This window comes from Mercenaria mercenaria, chromosome 8 (genome assembly GCF_021730395.1).
Source record: "Mercenaria mercenaria strain notata chromosome 8, MADL_Memer_1, whole genome shotgun sequence".
In the NCBI taxonomy this organism is placed as follows: domain Eukaryota; kingdom Metazoa; phylum Mollusca; class Bivalvia; order Venerida; family Veneridae; genus Mercenaria; species Mercenaria mercenaria.
Genome location: NC_069368.1, coordinates 15,985,719 through 16,008,037, shown reverse-complemented (window position 1 = coordinate 16,008,037; position 22,319 = coordinate 15,985,719). Strand labels below are relative to the sequence as shown.

The 22,319-nt window shown below is 35.3% G+C and overlaps 1 protein-coding gene across 5 annotated transcripts in view; it reads right to left on the bottom strand.

Annotated features, from left to right (window-relative positions):
- The window catches only part of LOC123522990 (polycystic kidney disease 1 like 1-like), a 247,879-nt gene that overhangs the window by 136,138 nt on the left and 89,422 nt on the right, over positions 1-22,319 (bottom strand). For all 5 annotated transcript variants that reach the window (XM_053549432.1, XM_053549436.1, XM_053549433.1 and 2 more), the window contains 2 exons: positions 12,078-12,104; positions 11,593-11,721 (listed from right to left, as the gene is read on the bottom strand). In XM_053549432.1, coding sequence (XP_053405407.1) covers positions 11,593-11,721; positions 12,078-12,104 — 156 coding nt within the window. The remainder of the gene's footprint in view (positions 1-11,592; positions 11,722-12,077; positions 12,105-22,319) is intronic.

The following is a 22,319-nucleotide window of genomic DNA, read 5'->3' as shown; positions in this document are numbered from 1 at the left end:
CTTTTGCATCCGATATACGGGAATATACGGAACTGTACTTTGTTGATATACGGGCCAGGGTTTTTCCCATATATGCAAGATATACGTAGGATACAGATCCCGTATTTGTGTCACATACAGACTGAAGCGTATACGGGAAACACACGGACCAGTATTGTTAAAATATACGTTGACCAGATTTTTCCCTATATGCACTATCCCGTATTTCAATTTTATCAGAACTGATTTGGTATATGGGGCACACACTGAAAGATGACATAGAATGAAGGTTAAACAAACCTAAAGCAGAATATGGTATGTTAGGAAAAACAAAACAAAGACAGGATATGAGAAAAACATTATCATCAATGGAGACAAATTAGATTAAATTAACACTGTATATAACATAAACACTTTTTAAAAAACAGTTATTTCGTATGATTATGAGTTATTTTTATTTCTTGTCCAAATGAAATAAGCAGAAAATGTAATTCTTGCATACCAGACCGGGATTTCCGGTATTTTTACCGGTGCTGGAAAAATCCATCTTACACCCCGGGATGTAAGATGACTCTCGTGCTTTAAATGACGTATTACGAACTACATATATTTAGATGATTCATGTAGTTATTTATATTTTATTTCAAAAACCGAAATAAAAATCCAATACCTTGACAGTTCCTCTTTGTTCCTGATAGTATATTTCTCGATTCAAAGCACGTTATTTTATCAAAAAAGATGACATAGACATCATAACGTTACGCTGCAACTGATAAAACAAAATCGGAACTAAACATTGCTATTTGTCTATGAAACGTCATGATATCTTTCCTGTTTACGGACGTTGCTTCACGCGCTTTGTTTAAATATGCTGCTATAAGAAATAGTTCTATAAATAAAGCCGTTCGATTGATTTTATTTTTATTACTATTTCTTGATATCGGTATGCAAGAAAAAGTTTCTGTCACCGGTTATAGGTGCAGATAGGTATATCCGGTTCTTGGGTAACTGTTAGGGGGTAACTCGGCTGGAGCCTCGTTACTGCTAAACAGTTACCCTCGAGGCCTGAATTCCCATTTGCACCTACAACCAGTGAAAGAATCTTATAGTAATCAATAACATTATGCACTTCTAAATGTTCGTTTCTAATTGAAAAACTAACAATTCGCACATTTAAATATGCGTCCCACCGTTAACGCAATAAATCAGTATAGTACCACTTCTTTTATAACTGTTTGTAAATGTTTCGTTATTCCAGTGAATGTTGATTCCCACTACAGGCTTTTCGATTTGCCGTCTGCTAAGAAGAGCAGTACACCCCTTCTAATGTCTGAAGATGTATTCAAATTTAGCGCTTTGAAAAGATGCATGTTGCATTCTGTGTTGGAATTTAGTATGTAAGCAGGTTACAAATGATGCACCCAATGGAAATATTCAGTTTCATGATCTCAATAAATGTTAGCTTTTATCTGTTGAGGTACGAATGTCACTGAGAACGAATAGCTTATCCGGGCTGTCTGTCAGCATCTGTTGACCAACCTTCTCACATAAGATAAGTGTATTCTCTGTCATGAAAACAAATCGTCGTCCAGTTGGAGTTAATTGAAAAATCTCTTGTGTCAACCTGAAATAAAATTTGCAAGCATTAAAGTTATATAAATGGACTCTTGCAGTTTACAGATATAGAGAATTATATCTTTTAACGCTATAAATGATGTGAAAATATGACGAATGAAATGACGTGTGGGCAGGGATGACATCGTTTAATTAAGTATACTCATTTCGTCGCGAAAATAAACTAGATATACAGTCAACTTATTTAAAGTGTTTCATTTGCGTTTAATGGTTATATTACGTTAAAATCTATCCCCAACATTATATTTTATATAAAATGCATGGTGTTCATAGTGCCGACACACATAACCAGTCCAATCGTTACCTCATTTTAAAGAATTGTCTTCAAACTGACACAAAGTAATGACAAAAGTAGGGAAGATATTTTCAAGAGAGATTTTACCTGCAACAATTGTTTACTTCAAAAGCATATAAAGTGCAGTGATGTGATCTAAATAACACTTTCCCATTTTATTTCTACCAAAATGTCAAAAATACATTCACAATTTAAACGAATGCTAGCTTTAACATAAACATTCGTAGCCATTCATTGCGGAAAAAATAGAGTTCCATAACCTGTTCATCCTTATTATGCTATATTAGTGTTCTATAACCTGTCCCCCATTACGCGATTCCCCGTGGTTAGATGCACAATAATTCTTTTGTACAATTTTATTAAATATATGAAAGCGACATAATGAGTCGCGTTGCTAGGATTTTTTTATATTTTATTTCAAACATTTCTTAAAACTTTGTGACTGAACAAATTCTGTACGATATATTTGCCGCTAAATGTTATATTTTTTGATTAAATGATCTGAAGAGTTTCCAGAATTTCCAGTCTCGCGGTCAGTATAATATTCTCGCTAAGATTAATTTTAGACAAGTAAAACATTCACCAAAAACGTCTTATCTCTTCATGTTAAAATGCTTTTAATTCAGCAGTCCTGTATTCAAGTATGAAATAGAAAACAAGTATAATTGTTAGACACATTTATCTAAATCTTATAGATTAACCTATATGAAATATTAAAAGATATCAGAGTATCAATATAATTTACATTACATGTATTTCGTATAAGTGTTACCGAATATTCGATACTATCAGATCATAAAGGCTATCTTTCAAATTGAAGTTAGGTCATATTACGAACATCACAATAGGAATTTTTGTTTCTCAACTATTTAAAAATACCATATCAAGAAAAATAAAAGATAACAGTGTCGGGAATCGAACCCAGACTGTCGCGGCAATAAAGAAGTTTTCCGCTGTCGTTACCAATAACACTTAGGAGAGTTTGGTGTTCAATGCGCGTTAAATATACAAACGCTTTTCATCATAAAAAGTAGTTAAAACAACTAATTCTCATGTGTTTCTGTAACATATATTCTATCAGTAATTACGTTTCAAAACATTCTTAAGAAATAAAGCAATAATTTCGAAAGATTAAAAAAAAAATTGTCGAACGATCCGGAGGCAAATGCCTTTAATGCCTGTTTTGGTATTCTTTTAATGTTTCGTTTGAAAATTGCGTTATCTTTTTTTTCCATTTTAGTCCCAAGATTGCACACAGTTACATTTAACATAAAATAATCTAACTGTGCCAAATATTTTTAATCACATCATTGTGAGTTTTTGTTTATTTGTGTGTTACAATATTGCCTAGGGATAAGCAATATCCGGCCAGTGTTGTTTCAAGTTGGGTCATAAAAATGTGTTAATACACTTAGTGATAGGTATTTTTATGGTTCGTACGTTGTAATTATGTATCGCCTTCTTTTGTCTTTGTATCGTCTTTATTTCTTTTTCTCGGGAATTTAGTTTTTATGATTTTTACACTTATTTCATTAATCTTATGACAGTAGGAAGAATCAGTACAAACTTGAATTTTTTTTTATCATTGGAGAGATAATTTTAACACAAACTAGAAAATAAAGATTTTTTTTTGCTGTATTTTGTTCTATATAAAAAACGCTACTTAGAAAACCTGTAAAGTACGTCATTTTGCGCTCTGCTGAAAAAAAAGACGTTTGTGGTCATGGCTGTAAAATGAATAATAACAGAAAACTGAAAATATACTTGTCTTTCGGAAATATTATCAATTTAATTTGTGAAAATTTCGTAATAGTCCGTTGAAAATCGGTAGGTGGCGTATATTTGAAATTAAAGACTGAGTTAAGCAATTACTTATATTTTGTACATAGATATAATAATATGAGCCGCGCCATGGTAAAAAAACCCAACATAATGCGTTTGCGATCAGCCTGGATCCAGACTAGACCAGCCTGCACATCCGCGCAGTCTAATCAGGATCTATGCTGTTCGCCTTCAAACCTTATTGCAATTTGAGAAACCGTTAGTGAATAGCATGAAATCTGACCAGACTGCGCGGATGCGCAGGCTGGTCTGGATCCATGCAGGTCGCAAAGCCGCTATGTTGGTTTTCTCATGGCACGGCTCATATGTTTAATATCATGTTTCATATACTTACAAGAAAGTAAACTTACGTGTTAGATGTATAATATCTAACGATTTCTAAATATTTCATAATGTTTTAAGATCGAAATTACAGACATACTCGATTTCTTTTCTAACAAATGACCTCTTTGTTTTCAGGATGATTGAATATGCACGTGCGCCAGGTCTATCTGTGCACGTGAACAGGTCTGGCTAGAGTAAAAACACATTTACATGCACAGATCGACCTTCCCGCCAGATTTTTTAATCTGCTTACAGTTATTTTCAAAATATATAAACCCTAGGCAAACAAACAGTAGGTGTGTATTTTTTTTCCTTATAGAAGAGAATCAAACTTTAAAAGATCGTAAATACTAACTTCATGAATGCTTTCATGAGATTCCAGTTTTAATCGAATGAATGAATGTAACTGCCGCCTAATTCATTCATAGAGAAGTTAGCCTGGCTACTTTACTTCTGCGAAATATTTTTTTTTATCTTTACAACTTTTTTCTCGTTTAACCACAATGGTATTCATGAAATATTTTTGCACGATATTTTCTTTTATTTCAAACAAAGAGCTATAAACTTATAGTTATATACTTCTTTGTTTCAAATACTTGCAACATCAACTTTTGGTGACTGGAATTCTTGTCTACTAAAGAATGGAAGAATGAATGAAATAATTGTTAAATTAATTGTGCTTGAATGTATGAAAGATTTCATGAATGAATGAAACTACTTAACGGCTATTCTGAATTTCCTTTTTCATATTATAATTTAATAAATTGACATTTTTATGATCTACATTCAATATTTTCCTTTAAATCGCAGCAACTCGTTTTTCCGATTAATTGAAATGTAATTCATGAGCCGCCTTGTTACAAAAAGAATTCATATTGAGAAAAAAATCTGTCTAATTCAGTTTATCGAAAATTAAATCAAGTAAGTACTTACCCGAGCCTTCATCTTCCTCTGCAGAATAACGCTAATGTCAACACATTTTTGCAATATACAGATTAGTGCGTATGGTCACTTCGACCAGATGTTATTGCCTCGGGCTAGATGAACGCGCGCTGATTGGTCGATTCCATTAAACGGCAGGGGGTTAAATTAGGCCATTCCGATTATCTCATAAATTTAGTTAATATGCATACAATTATTATCAATTAATGTTGCAGTAAAACTGTGCCGCAGAACCTATATGTACAGTTTATTTACCAAGAGATGGATGAATCAGTGCAAATACTTATACAGCACTTGATGAAAAGTCTATGTTAGACGATTGTGTTTATTTTCATAATAATCGTATATTGTCCGTAAGTTTTTAACTCATTAATCTTTGCAAATATTTTCGGGCGTTTTCGTTAATTTACCTAATATTTGTATCCTGAAAATATCTATATTATACAGCTGACCAATTTCACTGTGGGTCTGACTTCCAAATACGTTACCACGGGTATCATTTTTTTAAACATAATGTAATGTAATGTTAACGATACCTGTTTTATTTTTACATTAATTTATGTTTAATATTTTTTTTTTTTAATTTGAAGTGTTTCCTCTTGTAGTATTTGTATTCTGGTACGCTTATGACGGGTAACATGCCTTTTTATCTAAGATACTTTAAACAAATTATTCCACTTTGTTACAACGAGTAAATATGATAACTTTTAATAAATAGACCATAAATATCACGATATGTTTGATCAAGTAAGTGGTATAAGTAAGTTTGCATATAAAATTTGGGGGAAAATGTATGATCAGAGATAGGATTCGAACCCTCTACCCTGGTATTGGAAGCAATACCGCTTGTCCACTCAGCTACCTGCACATGCAACAGTATATCAATAAAGAGTTATATATTATATAATAATTATATTGCTATTTGTGATCGGACACTGAAAATCAATATACGGAAATATACGAAATATTTATAAGTGCCAGGTCACTACCAACGGAAACTACAACCACGAGAAATAACTTGGAAGAGTGTATACCACGGTAGCATAGAGGGGACATGTTCGCACTTGTTAGCTATCACGTTCGCTTGTGTTAGCTAACACGTTCGCACGTGGTAGCTAACACGTGTGCACTTGATAAATAAAATGTTTCCTATGTCCCCGCTATGCAACCGTAGTATACATAGAAGCATCTGTGGAATTATTTTGAAAATGCGGACACATATTTCACTTAATAATTCATAAGTTACAGCTAGAATTAAACAAAGAAGTATAAAATACATTTTATAGCTCTCTGAATTGAACTAAACTGAACGACTACGGTTAATTATATGCTTTCTTAATAATCAAAATGCCATGTTATCTACACGTTGGTTTAAAGGTCCGAACTACCAGCATGGGGCCTCAGTGGCCGAGTGGTTTAGACCGCTGACTTCAAACAACTTGCCCCTCACCGATGTGGGTCCGAGCCTCACTCGGGATGTTGAATTCTCCATGTGAGGAAGCCATCAAGTTGGCTTACGGAAGGTCGGTGGGGCTACCCAGGTGCCAGCTCATGATGAAATATTGCACGGAGGGCGCCTGGTGTATTCCTCCACCAACAAAGCTGGCAAGTTGCTATAGGATCAAAAATTGTACCGATGTTACACTAAATCCAACAAAAACACAAAAACGACCTACCCGGACGGTAGCAGACCAGGATCTCAAGAAATTCGAGTAAGAATAAAAAATGCAAGTACAGTAGGAAGTCATTGCACAAGAATATTTTCGCGATCTTGCTCAGAAATCGAGGAATTCGCTCAAACTGTCCTTTTCTCTTAAAAAAAACTCCTATGAGGCAGTTGATTTATTATATCATTTTTTTTTTCGTCTGTAAAAAAAAATAGAATCGATTTCATAAGTAAAGTATCAACACATGTCTTTGGTGTTATACTCTACGGAAGGTCTTATATATTTTTACTGTATAAAACAGGGATGAATTAGTTTATTTCTTTAATCGTTGGAAATGTGCAACAGAAAGAGTAATTAATGCATGCATTTGATTTGTACAATGGCGATGATACATGAATGTGTTTATCACTACAAATAAATAAGGAGGAATGAATGATTTTTTCCCCAATCAGATATTTAGACTGAATGTAAAAATAATTCGGAAATGCGCAAGAAGAAATGATGGATTTATTCGTCTTTGATTTTATACCCGTTTTAGTCCGACAATGTTTTATGCAAAACGTTTGGCCTTTGAAATGGCCGGAGAATATAATTTTCACTACATACATATATTGATTGCATGGATTATCATTCATAATGATTTTTCATTAGTATCGACAAGGAAAGAAATTGATAGCTTAATCAATCTTAATTGCTTGTATTGACAAAGAAGAAGAAAAGAAAAACATACAAAAGATACAAGAAGAAAGGATGAATTACTTGAGGTCTTTGATTTTATATTTGCGATGGTCCGCGAATGTTTATTTTTTCAATTTTGGACGCGCAAGAACAAAGAATGAATTATTCCATGCTTTGATTTTCCACTTGAATGTGTTTACTACAAGAAATCCATCTTCTTCTATCAATATTAAAGGGCCTTGACTCCAGATTTTAGCTAATATAATTTTTCTTTAAAAGTAAAAATTGGTCATATTATGAACATTATCTAGAACAAGTTATTTTTTCAGTCTAAAATAGATTATGAATGAAAAATTTAGTGAATATCGGGACTGGATTCTTTGTCTGTATACACTGAATGTAGAAATTATGAAAACACGAAGAAATATATATTGTACATTGTAGAAAGTTCGAAACGTGGAAGAAAGGATGAATGTCAATGTCGTTGATTTTTATACGCCCGAAGGGTGCGTGTAATGATATGACGCCAGTGTCCGTTAGCTTGTCTGTAACCGCTCTGTATCTCTTGAAACCTTCAAGGATTTCGAAGAAATCTTGACACAAATGTTCACCATATCGAGACAACGATTTAATGGCTTGCTTCAATATCAAGGTCATACATAGAGGTCAAACGTTATTGTTTCGCGTCCGCTCTGTAACTACTCTTGAACTGCTTGAAGGATTTAAAGAAACTTGGCATAAGTGTCAACGACATCGAGAGAACGTGCAGAGCGCATGTTTCGGATTGCTCGCTTCAAGATTAAGGTCACACTTGTGCTTTAATAAAGGCAACTAACAAGCACATTCCATTTCAAAGTATATATAGATTTTGAAAAGCTCTATAATATTGTATATAAAAACAGCAATGTATCTTTAACCCATGAATCTTTGCTGCAATTTTAACCTAAGTGTGTCAGATACCACTAGCAAAAACTTGGTGAACACAATTTCCTTTTAATTATTGCTCTACCCTTTTAATGACCAGATTATTATCATTTATATTTTTGCCAAACATTTCTAAGTATGATTATATACACATTTCTGAATCTCCACTAGCAAAAACTTGGTGAACATAATTTCCTTTTAATTATTGCTCTACCCTTTTAATGACCAGATTATTATCATTTATATTTTTGCCAAACATTTCTAAGTATGATTATATACACATTTCTGAACCTCGTATTTCCGACACATACAGCAAATATACGGAGTTGTATAACAAGCATATAAGGAAATATACGTCCCATATATATGAAATATACAAATTATTTAAATCCCGTATTTCCGGCATATACGAGAAATATACGGAGTTGTATACGAAGAATATACGGGGAATATAAGTCCCGTATTTTTAAGATATACAAAATATTCATATCCCGTATTTCCAGAATATACGGGAAATATACGGGGTTGTATACAAAGAATATACGGAAAATATCAGTCCCGTATTTTCGAAATATACAAATTATTTAAATCCCGTATTTCAGGCATATACGGGCAATATACGGAGTTGTATACGAACAATATACGGGACATATAAGTCCCGTATTTTCGAAATATACAAAATATTCATATCCCGTATTTCCAGAATATACGGGAAATAGACGAGGTTGTATACGAAACATATACGGCCCATATTTTCGTAATATACGGGTTAATTTATTCCCGTACACCAGACATATACGGGAAATATAAAGTGTTGTATACGATCAGAATAACCCTTTTTAAAAATTCCCGTATTTCAACAATATACGGGGTATCGTATATCATGAATTCCGTATTTCATAGTATATGGAAATCCGTATTTTATTAGTATACGGACTTTTAAATATACAAGTCCCGTACATGCCCGTATTGTAGTTTTCCCGTATTTTTTCCCGTATATTGGTAATATATGGAATCCCGTACACTCCCGTATATTAACTCTTTTTTCGCAGTGTCTTGAAAACATACTCTGTACAAGAGATGTCTGTTGACAGCACGCTCGATTATTCGAAGCATTGATAGAAGTATAGGGTCAAAATATTACCAGATTTTCCGACAAAAGAAATAGAATAGATAAGACAATGTACCTGCATTTGTGGATTTGGATAAACCTTGACAATGTGTGACCATGATGATAAGCAAGTGTTCAAAGTTTCAAAGCCATATATACAAGGCAGTCTGAAAGACTGACTCATGAATTCTGCACAACGTCTTGATGAGGTGATCATTTGACCAAAGTTTCATGAAAATCTTTCAAGGGGTTTAGGAGATACACAGCTGAAACCTTTGACCTTGAGTTGTGACCTTGACCTTGAGTTGACATGGCTGACTCATGAGTTCTTGATGAGGTGATCATTTGACCCAAGTTTGATGAAAATCCTTCAAGGGGTTTAGGAGATACAGAGTGGACACAAAATGGAAGGCTCAAACCTTCGACCCTTAGTTGTGACCTTGACCTTGAGCTGGCATGGTTGACTCATAATTTCTGCAAATCGTTTTGATGAGGTAATCATTTTACCCAAGTTTTATAAAATTCCTTCAAGGGGTTTAGGAGATATAGAGCGGACACGAAATGGAAAGCTCAAACCTTTGACCTTCAGTTGTGACCTTGACCTTGAGCCGACATGGCTGACTCATAAGTTCTGCACATCGCCTTGATGAGGTGATCGTTTGACCCAAGTTTGATGAAAATCCTTCAAGGAGTTTAGGAGATATAGAGCGGACACAAAATGGAAGGCTCAAACCTTTGACCCTACGTTGTGACCTTGACCTTGAGCCGGCATGACTGACTCATAGGTTCTGCACATTGTCTTGATGAGGTGATCATTTGACCCAAGTTTGATAAAATTCCTTCAAGGGGTTTAGGAGATATAGAGCGGACACAAAATGGAAGGCTCAAACCTTTGACCTTGAGTTGTGACCTTGACCTTGAGCCGACCCTTGGGTTCTGCACATCGTCTTGATGAGGTGATCATTTTACCCAAGTTTCATGAAAATCCTTCAAGGGGTTTAGGAGATATGGACCGGACACGATTTTGTTACGGACGGAAGGACGCAGACCATTCCTATAATCCCTCCGCCACTAATTTCTATGTCAAAAAAGGGCCATAACTGAGCTAAAGTCCTTGTTCTAGTTATGTAACCTTGCCAATATAAGTAGACTATGATGGCACAAACAGGTAGGCAACTGGTATGACAATTTTAACTGATTTCCAAGTGAAAAAAAGGCAGTAATTCAGCCAAAATAGTTGACAGAGTTATGTACTCTTGCCTACAGATGGGAATCATGATGATAAGCAAGTGTTCAAAGTTTCAAAGCCATATGTCAAATAGTTTTGACAAAACATGGACTTGTATGAAATTTGATTCAATTTCCAAGTCCAAAAAGGGCCATAATTCAGCCAAAATCCTTGACAGAGTTATATACTCTTGCCTATCAATAGAAATCATGATAATAAACAACTGTTCAAAATTTCAAAGCCACATGTCAAATAGCTTTGACAAAAGGTGTGACGCCGATGCTGACGCCAAAGCCGACACCAAGGTGAGTAAGATAGCTTTCTACTAATTCTTCCAATAGTCAAGTTAAAAATTACTTAACAAGACAGGAAAGAAGGCTTTTTCATACAGGCAGATTCATCCTTTATAAAACACATTTTTTTTCTTATATTGTTATATATGTCAACATTAATTTTTAATTTGACATTTTTTTGTCATATATGTTTGATATCACAATTCAAACTGATCATACTTCTTCAGTGGCAAATGTATATTAAGGATAACAAATATTACCTATCTATCCTAAAGGAAACACCAATAAACATATTTTTCCCAGGTCCATAAAACTTCTTGAGAAGGTTGCTAGACAGTGCGACATAAAAGGCACAGTACAAGCAGGTCAGGCAGACAAGATACCAGTCAATTAAACAAACTTCCATACATTCCAATATTGTGGAGAAAGGTTTGGTTTTCCACAATAAAGAAATGACTGTTAGAACTTTCATTTTTAATATCAAATCTGAATCTATTCTGTAGAAAAATACTTCAACTGAAATATTTCTTTTTATGAATTAAAGACAATAACACGGTCAGAAAATAACTGTGAATTTTCTCTGACCAAATGTCTGACAATCTGTCCATATGATCATCTCCTAAAGTCCAAGTTCTACTTCTAAGTTTAATTCATAGAAATGTAACAAAACTTACCAGTGGTGGAAACCTGACATGACTGTTCACAAAGAGCTTTTGTCTGAAAACAGTTTTTACCATTACCACAGGTATCAACACAGGATGAGGATAGATGACTGTATCCCCAGTAAGATTGCGAACATGATCCTGCAAATTATAAGTTTGGTTATAGCAAACTATTAATGCAATGTAATCACATTTGATAATGATCCAATAAAATGAGCTGCACCGTAAGAAAAACAACATAGTGCATTTGCGACCAGATGGATCCAGACTAGCCTGCGCATCATGAATCTAAACTGAAAACTGGCTTTCATTTTAAAAAAGGTTTTCTTGAAAATTTTACATCTACCCAATAACCTCTGAGTACACTTATTCATCTTATGATTATGAATTTTCAAAATCATATTTTGCATAACACGAGAGTTTATTTTAACTGTCCAAAATTTACAGAGAACAGATAACAAGTGAATGCTGACAATCTATATAAAAATATATCTGACCTTGGTCCAAAGGCAAATGGCACAAATCTGAAACGAAGTTAAAGACATTAAATTCTCTGCATTCAAATGTTATTTTAATGTTTTTACTATTTTGTTGTATAGTCATGAAATCTTTTAGTCATTTTATTGCAAGATATTAATAATATAAATTGTTTCTTTTAAATAATTTTGTTTATTTCTTGAGAAATAATGTTTGTCCATTGCTAAGGATCCCGGATTAATTGGCTTTTATCCTTGAGTTAAACTGGTTCCCCTTTTTATCAATACAGAACTGCTGTGTATGTGTAGCAAGCCGATAACACAGCTAATTTTTTTATTTAAAAGCAAAAAGCTTGTGCAAAATTTTCACTGTACTTCTACACGTTGTTCAGTAAAATTAAACTTACACTGTTGTACACGTTGTTCAGTAAATAGAAATTTAAAAAGTTGAGATGCTACGTGAAAGGGTAGGCATAGACGGTGAGGCCGGGAAAGGAACCTTGGTGGTCAAAGGCAGAATGTAAAAGCAAATCACCAGGCTGACCAGCAAAACCAACAGCAACAAGAAAACTGCCCAAAGACGAGGGGACGGAAACGTAATGTGGATGAACTGGCTAGTGAAGAGGTTCAGAATCACATAAAGCCGCAGCCACAATATCGCCCGCATCCTGGTCGGGAATCAATAATGATCTGTGGTGGAGATGTATGCAGATTAACAACACGCCGAAAATGGTTCAAGCGAATACACATCGTTACATGTGCAATGACTTCGATAGCAGCAATTCTATTTGGCCTAATTGCAAATTTTCTCATGTATGTAAAACATGCTTCGCTCCACATCCTAAGGTGTCTTGCAGTCAGTACAACTCCTCAGTAAAGTACCAAAACCCGGGTAATTTTCAAAGTAGAGCATTTCCGAGACCTTTCAGAGGTCAAGGCCAGGGCCACGTCCAAACATAAAAGCTCATAAGAAATCCCATCACAAGAGCCACAAAACAGTACATCAATCGAAATTTTACTTTCAATGAAGAAGCTTTGAAATGCTATGCTCACAATTATGATAAAGAAGAGACTGAGTTTTTAATCTGTGGTTTCACTCAAGGTTTTCAAATTCAGTATCCCTTACAGAAGCAAGCCTCTGTGGCGTACATGCTGCGTATTTGCTGTGTATATGCCGCGAACACAGTAGTACGCCAGAGGAGTACATTTTACATACACCGCATGCTGCGTACTATTTTGACGAGTACACAGCATGTACGCAGGAGGTCACTAGTACACTTCAAGTACGCAGCACAGACTCTGAAAATTTAAGGAGTACACTGCATCTACGCAGGAGGGACTTGTACAAGAAAATAGTACACTGCATGTACACCGCAGATACTTTGAAATTTGTGCAGTACACTTCATATACGCGGGAAAGACTTGTACAATTTCTTTTGGAATTTATACTTAAGTCTTTTTTTTATAAGTTAAAGTCTGAAGTAAACTTCATATATGCGGGAGGGACTTCGTCATTTTCTTTTGGTGTTTATACTTTGAATTTTTTTAGGTAAAAGTCTGAAGTACACTTCATGCAGGAAGGATTTGTACATTTCTTTTTTTTTTTTTTAGAAGCAAGAACTTGATTTCCGAGTAACTTTTATCTTAACAGTATAGAATAGTTCAGATTACTGGTATTCTCAACAATGAAAATTTACCAAACTATTTGCAATGTTCATTTGTGAAGCTTACATCTTAGTGATTTCTGAGCTGCACCTTGCATGCAGTGTAAAAATATATTCTTTTTCATTTTGAATTAATCCTGGAGCTTTCTAACTTGGATAATGAAAAGCCTTATTTGAACTTCGTTGCATTACATTTTGTAAACATGAAATAATTACCAAGATAATGCCTCAACAGTGCCCGAATGAGAAGAATTAATACTCCCTTACAGAAGCAAGCCTCTGTGGCGTACATGCTCGTATTTGCTGTGTATATGCCGCAACACAGTAGTACGCCAGAGAGTACATTTTACATACAACCCGCATGCCGCATACTATTTCGACGAGTACACAGCTGTACGCAGGAGGTCACTAGTACACTTCAAGTACGCAGCACAGACTCTGAAATTTAAGGAGTACACTGCATGTACGCAGGGGGACTTGTACAAGAAAATAGTACACTGCATGTACACGCATACTTTGAAATTTGTGCAGTAACTTCATATAGCGGAAAACTTGTACAATTTCTTTGGCATTTTTTTTGTTTTTTTTTTTTAGTAAAAGTCTGAAGTAACTTCATGCAGGAGGATTTCATTTCTTTTTTTTTTTTTTAGGAAGCAAGAACTTGATTCCGAGTAACTTTTATCTTAACAGCATAGAATAGTTCAGATACCGGTATTCTGAACAATGAAAATTTACCAAACTATTGCAATGTTCATTTGTGAAGCTACATCTTAGTGATTTCTGAGCTGCACCTTGCATGCAGTGTAAAAAATATTCTTTTTCATTTTGAATTAATCCTGGAGCTTTCTAACTTGATAATTGAAAAGCCTTATTTGAACTTCGTTGCATTACATTTTGTAAACATGAAATAATTACCAAGATAATGCCTCAACAGTGCCGAATGAGAAGAATTAATAGCTCCTTACAGAAGCAAGCCTCTGTGGCGTACATGCTGCGTATTTGCTGTGTATATGCGCAACACAGTAGTACGCCAGAGGAGTACATTTTACATACACCGCATGCCGCTACTGCATTTTCGACGAGTACACAGCATGTACGCAGAGTCACTAGTACACTTCAAGTACGCAGCACAGACTCTGAAAATTTAAGGAGTACACTGCATGTACGCAGGAGGACTTGACAAGAAAATAGTACACTGCATGTACACCGCAATACTTTGAAATTTGTGCAGTACACTTCATATACGCGGGAAAGACTTGTACAATTTCTTTAATAGCAAGTAAAGCTGAGAACTTCTTCGAGGGCTTGTCATTTTCTGGTGTTTATACTTTGAATTTTTTTAGTAAAAGTCTGAAGTACACTTCATGCAGGAAGGATTTGTACATTTCTTTTTTTTTTTTTTGGAAGCAAGAACTTGATTTCCGAGTAACTTTTATCTTAACAGCATAGAATAGTTCAGATTACCGGTATTCTGAACAATGAAAATTTACCAAACTATTTGCAATGTTCATTTGTGAAGCTTACATCTTAGTGATTTCTGAGCTGCACCTTGCATGCAGTGTAAAAATATATTCTTTTTCATTTTGAATTAATCCTGGAGCTTTCTAACTTGGATAATTGAAAAGCCTTATTTGAACTTCGTTGCATTACATTTTGTAATACATGAAATAATTACCAAGATAATGCCTCAACAGTGCCCGAATGAGAAGAATTAATAGCTCCCTTACAGAAGCAAGCCTCTGTGGCGTACATGCTGCGTATTTGCTGTGTATATGCTGCTAACACAGTAGTACGCCAGAGGAGTACATTTTACATACACCGCATGCCGCGTACATGCCGCATACTATTTCGACGAGTACACAGCATGTACACAGGAGGTCACTAGTACACTTCAAGTACGCAGCACAGACTCTGAAAATTTAAGGAGTACACTGCATGTACGCAGGAGGGACTTGTACAAGAAAATAGTACACTGCATGTACACCGCAGATACTTTGAAATTTGTGCAGTACACTTCATATACGCGGGAAAGACTTGTACAATTTCTTTTGGCATTTATACTTAGTTTTTTTTTTATAAGTTAAAGTCTGAAGTAAACTTCATATACGCGGGAGGGACTTGTTCATTTGCTTTTGGTGTTTATACTTTGAATTTTTTTAGGTAAAAGTCTGAAGTACACTTCATGCAGGAAGGATTTGTACATTTTTTTTTTTTTTTTTTTTTGGAAGCAAGAACTTGATTTCCGAGTAACTTTTATCTTAATAGCATAGAATAGTTCAGATTACCGGTATTCTGAACAATGAAAATTTACCAAACTATTTATTTCTGAGCAGCACCTTGCATGCAGTGTAAAAATATATTCTACTTCATTTTGAATTAATCCTGGAGCTTTCTAACTTGGATAACTGAAAAGCCTTATTTGAACTTCGTTGCATTACATTTTGTAATACATGAAATAATTACCAAGATAATGCCTCAACAGTGCCCGAATGAGAAGAATTAATACCTCCCTTACAGAAGCAAGCCTCTGTGGCGTACATGCTGCGTATTTGCTGTGTATATGCCGCGAACACAGTAGTACGCCAGAGGAGTACATTTTACATACACCGCATGCTGCGTACTATTTCGACGAGTACACAGCATGTACGCAGGAGGTCACTAGTACACTTCAAGTACGCAGCACAGACTCTGAAAATTTAAGGAGTACACTGCATGTACGCAGGACGGACTTGTACAAGAAAATAGTACACTGCATGTACACCGCAGATACTTTGAAATTTGTGCAGTACACTTCATATACGCGGGAAAGACTTGTACAATTTCTTTTGGCATTTATATTTAGTTCTTTTTTTATAAGTTAGTCTGAAGTAAACTTCATATACGCGGGAGGGACTTGTTCATTTTCTTTTGGTGTTTATACTTTGAATTTTTTTAGGTAAAAGTCTGAAGTACACTTCATGCAGGAAGGACTTGTACATTCCTTTTTTTTTTTTTGGAAGCAAGAACTTGATTTCCGAGTAACTTTTATCTTAACAGCATAGAATAGTTCAGATTACCGGTATTCTCAACAATGAAAATTTACCAAACTATTTGCAATGTTCATTTGTGAAGCTTACATCTTAGTGATTTCTGAGCTGCACCTTGCATGCAGTGTAAAAATATATTCTTTTTCATTTTGAATTAATCCTGGAGCTTTCTAACTTGGATAATTGAAAAGCCTTATTTGAACTTCGTTGCATTACATTTTGTAAAACATGAAATAATTACCAAGATAATGCCTCAACAGCGACCGAATGAGAAGAATTAATAGCTCCCTTACAGAAGCAAGCCTCTGTGGCGTACATGCTGCGTATTTGCTGTGTATATGCCACGAACACAGTAGTACGCCAGAGGAGTACATTTTATATACACCGCTTGCCGCGTACATGCCGCATACTATTTCGACGAGTCAGGGATCGAATTTAACGGTCGCTAACTCGCAAAATTCGAGTAAGAATAAAAAAATGCGAGTAGAAAATCATGGCACTCGAATATTTTTGCGATCACGTTCGAAAATCGGGGGAATTCGCTCAAACTGTCCTTTTCTCTTTAAAAACTCCTTTCGGGCAGTTAAATTACCGATAATCACGTGACTGCTTCTAGACGCTTGTCGCTTTATACAAAAGTAATTATCGGATATGTAAGTAAGCGTCTAGGCAATATTTGTTTTCATTTTGGACGTCTGTAATTTGCAAAGTTCTGTGAAAATGGAGAGGAAATAACATGTTTCTTGGTGCAAAAAAGCCCGCGGAGCTCGAAAATGCTAGCAACACTACCAACTGTGACCTGAGAAAAACTTAAAAGATCAACGTCAAACCAAAAGTCCAAAGAATCATTGAGTACTTTGGTTTGTATCATACTTTCAAAACCAGAAAGTCCCAAGCCTGTCCGAACTGTGAACTTTTATATGAAACCAAACAACAACAAAACAACTTGAATTTAGCACGTAAACAGCTTTTAAATAATTGCTAGTGGAACCCATCATTTTGCTAGTGGAAAAAAATGGCACTAGCAAAAATTTGCTAGTTGGAAAAAAAGTTAAATTCGATCCCTGCGAGTACACAGCATGTACGCAGGAGGTCACTAGTACACTTCAAGTACGCAGCACAGACTCTGAAAATTTAAGGAGTACACTGCATGTACGCAGGAGGGACTTGTACAAGAAAATAGTACACTGCATGTACACCGCAGATACTTTGAAATTTGTGCAGTACACTTCATATACGCGGGAAAGACTTGTACAATTTCTTTTGGCATTTATACTTAGTTTTTTTTTTTATAAGTTAAAGTCTGAAGTAAACTTCATATACGCGGGAGGGACTTGTTCATTTGCTTTTGGTGTTTATACTTTGAATTTTTTTAGGTAAAAGTCTGAAGTACACTTCATGCAGGAAGGATTTGTACATTTTTTTTTTTTTTTTGGAAGCAAGAACTTGATTTCCGAGTAACTTTTATCTTAATAGCATAGAATAGTTCAGATTACCGGTATTCTGAACAATGAAAATTTACCAAACTATTTATTTCTGAGCTGCACCTTGCATGCAGTGTAAAAATATATTCTATTTCATTTTGAATTAATCCTGGAGCTTTCTAACTTGGATAACTGAAAAGCCTTATTTGAACTTCGTTGCATTACATTTTGTAATACATGAAATAATTACCAAGATAATGCCTCAACAGCGCCCGAATGAGAAGAATTAATAGCTCTCACTGTTATTTGAATACTCTTAAGCAAAACACCATTCTATCATGTTTTATAAAGGCTTTAATGCTCATTATGTTAACTCATTAAGGCCTCACCAAATTAAGAAGTTGTTCATCGGATTTGCTGCTCGTATATTTTCAGAACGTTTTTGGCTAATTGCGCTCGCCCCACTGGAAAAAATCAATCCAAAATTTTTTAGTGCGCTACTTTTTACGGACGTAAAAGTGTATAAATGCTTATATAATTCCAGTCCTAGATTGTTCTCAGATGGATTTTAATCAAAATAAATACATACTACGCACACATCATCTATAATAAATCATAACACTTATATTTAGTTGCATTAAAGTTGTTTCCCCTTGATGCAGTTATGCCATTTTCTTCAAATGTTTACCAAATTACATGCTACAAAAATTGATTTATTTCATTGAAAAGTGGATGAAGAAAAGCATACTAATTTATTTGATAACATCAATCTACATTATTTTGGTAAGGGTAAATACTTATTGATGCATGTCACTTATCTTTTTTCTGTTTTTTCCTGTCCAAATGATCAGCATTTGCATAGGAAAGTTGGTGGGGTAAGGAATTTACATTATCACCGCAGTTTCGCCACAAGAGTACACAGCATGTATGCAGCAGGAGTACGCAGCATGTACGCCGCAGGACTCGGGCCAGGAGTACACAGCATGTACGCCGCAGGGGTAGTACACCACAGACTCATTTGCATGTGAAAAGTGTATGTGCCGCGTACATGCTGCGTACTATTTCCCACATACTAAATTCCTCCAGCGTACATCCTGTGTACTATGTAGTCCACAGCATGTAGTACGCGGCAGAGCTCATTTGCATGTCAAAAGTGTACTACAAACGTACTATCGGTGTATGTGCGGTGTATATCCTGCGTACTATTTAAAGCCCTTGATTTCAGTACACATCATGTACGTATCATATACGCTGTATGTACACAGCAAGAGTACGCAGCAGGCCTTTTTCTTCTGTAAGGGATATATGAGGCCAAGGTTATGTGATTAAAAAAATTTATGCTCTACCTCTTTGAAGTTTGAACCCGGATATAATTAAGTCCCAGATAAATAAAGTAGTAAAAAAGGGTAGAGTAGCTGGTCTGTTTTTAGAGCTTCCACTTCCTGATTTGATAGTTTCTCCGATTCGTCTAGTTCCAAAGAAACGCTGGGCGAATTTCGTATTGGGCGTAAAAAAAAATTGTTTGTTTCTAGTATACTGACTTGCCCTAAATTTTTGACCCCGACCCTAAATGTTTTTGCCTTTGAGAATACTTTTTTCAACTTTTTAACAAAAAGTTGCAAAACTGCACTTTTTATGCTTTAAACATGGCCAGTGATGTTAGGAATCAATTTACTGATGCTCTAAAAGCATAACCCCCTTATTTGTATTCATTTTTTGACACAAAAATAATTTCTGAGAAGTCTCCCTTAAGGTTATAATGCAGTAATTCGGTCCAAAATGTGCTTCCGTGGTGTAGTCGAAAGAAGTCCCTAATAAATAGATCCTAATTTTTCCATTTTTCGCGCATTTGCACGTAAATCGGGGGCCAAATGGGCATTATTTCACTCGTGGAATGAATTTTACATAAAATAGGACACGTTTCATGCTAATACTTGCATGTTTTTGAGTTGTTTACTTGAAAACGAAAGTAGGGTGTTTATTCTGCGGACCGCTTTCTGAAATGCGGCAATATGAGGGTACCTGACTTCAGTTGACTTGCATTTCACTGCATACTATTCAACACCCCTTTTTCTTTTCGTTTTCTTGAAGCAAATGTATGGATATCTTGTGGAAAATAGGTCTACGACGGAGTGAAAATCTAGAAACTGTAACAAAATTGGTCTGAAGTAGCTGAATTTTATATGAAACAAAGAACAAATTCTTTTATTGGTGTATAGCCTTAATAAATAAAGAATTCTTTTTTTAGGCCTCATACATCACCTGAGTTACCTGAAGAATGTGTCTATTAATAGTTATATCGGCCAAACAGTTTGTTCCATCAAATACACCAGTTTTGAAGAAGCTGTTAAATTAGTTCAAGATCTAGGTCAAGGCTGCAAATTGTTCAAATCAGACATCAAAAGCGCATATGGTTCGATACCAATACAACCATCAGATTTTGAATTATTAGGTTTTTGCTATAATGAAAAGTTTTATTTTGATAAAGCACTCCCTTTCGGGGCCTCAAGAAGTTGCATTACATTTGAAAGGTTTGCTAGGTTTTTAGAATTCTGCGTAAAATTAAATTTGAAATCAGACAAATTAAAGCACTATCTTTACGATTTCATTGGAGGCGGTTCTTCGACAGAATCTTGTACATGGGCTTTAAATATATTCAAGGATGCAATGTCGGAATAAGGCCTGCTGTTGGCAGATGAGAAAACAGAAGGTCTGACTGAGATTATTGTATTTTTGGGTTTAGAACTTGATTCTGTACAGATGGTGGTCCCAATTCTGACTGCTTAAATTCAGGATGTAATTCAAAAAATAGAGAAAATTCTGTGTCAAGAAAAAAAAAAAAAACTTTAAAAAAATGCAATCCTTGATCAGTTCACTGAACTTTTACTGTAGGGCTATTGCTGTAGGTAGACCATTTTGCCGTTGCTTTATCGACTCATTTTGTGGGCTTACCAAGCCTTATTATCACGTACGGGTTAAGAAGGAAATTCGTTTAAATTTAACAATGTGGTTAGGATTCTTGCGAAATTACAATGGTATATTCATTTTCCATGACCTGGATTACCAACGATGTACAGTTGCTTTCTGATAGCACTGAGGGAAAACGTTTGGGCTTCGGAATTTATTTAAAAAGTCAGTGGTGCATTGCAAGATGGCTGGATATGTGGCATACATGTGGCATAATATCTGATATAACTTTGCTGGAATTATTCCCCATTTTGGTCGCGTTATACATTTGCGTTGCCAACTTGATGAAAAAAAAATCAAGTTAAACTGTGATATGTCTGCTGTTCAAATTTTAAACAAGCTGTCTTCTAAATCTAGTTAGGTTATGTGTCTGGTTAGAGTTTTGACTTTAAGGTGCCTTCATTGAGGAGCCAATCATGTGCCCTGTCAATCTAATGACATTTGTGATGCCTTGTCTCGCTTTCAGCTGGCAAGGTTCAGGACGTTGGCGCCAGAGGCAAACCCAATGCCTACTCAAGTTCCAGATTTTCTCTGGAACATCTTCAATTTAGAGCAAGACAGCTTCTTCAGTCAGGAATCACTACCAACTCCCTGATGACTTATAGCACCTCTCTCAGAGCATTTGAAATATTTAGAGTCATATAAACTACCGAAATTATAGCCTATACTGGTGAACATCTTATTTTATTCACGACGTATTGCTTTGAGAAAGGGTTTTCCCCTAAACCTATCACAACTTACACTGCCGGTCTGAACTATTTTCACAAGCTAGGTGGATTTTATAACATAACTCGCATGTTTGTTATAAGTAAACTATTACAGGGTTGTCGAAGAAACAGAATCACTCAGGATATTAGGGCTCCTTTAAATCTATTTTAATGGCGACATGCAATGTTTTGTCTCAGGTTTGTTATAACATCTACGAAACAAGACTATTTACAGCTATCTTCATGTTGGCCTATTTTGGCCTGTTCAGAATAAGTGAGCTGGTAGCTTCAAGCGCCGGCCGGGTCGGATATCCTACTGAATGGGCAGACATCTCTTTCATTAACAACAAATACTTGGTTATACAATTAAGGCACTCTAAAACAAATCAGAGAGGGAATCCTATTTTGTTCAAGAAATACCATGAGAAACCAGTCCGGTTTATCCAGTGCACAAACTGTCTGAGTTTTTAATAGT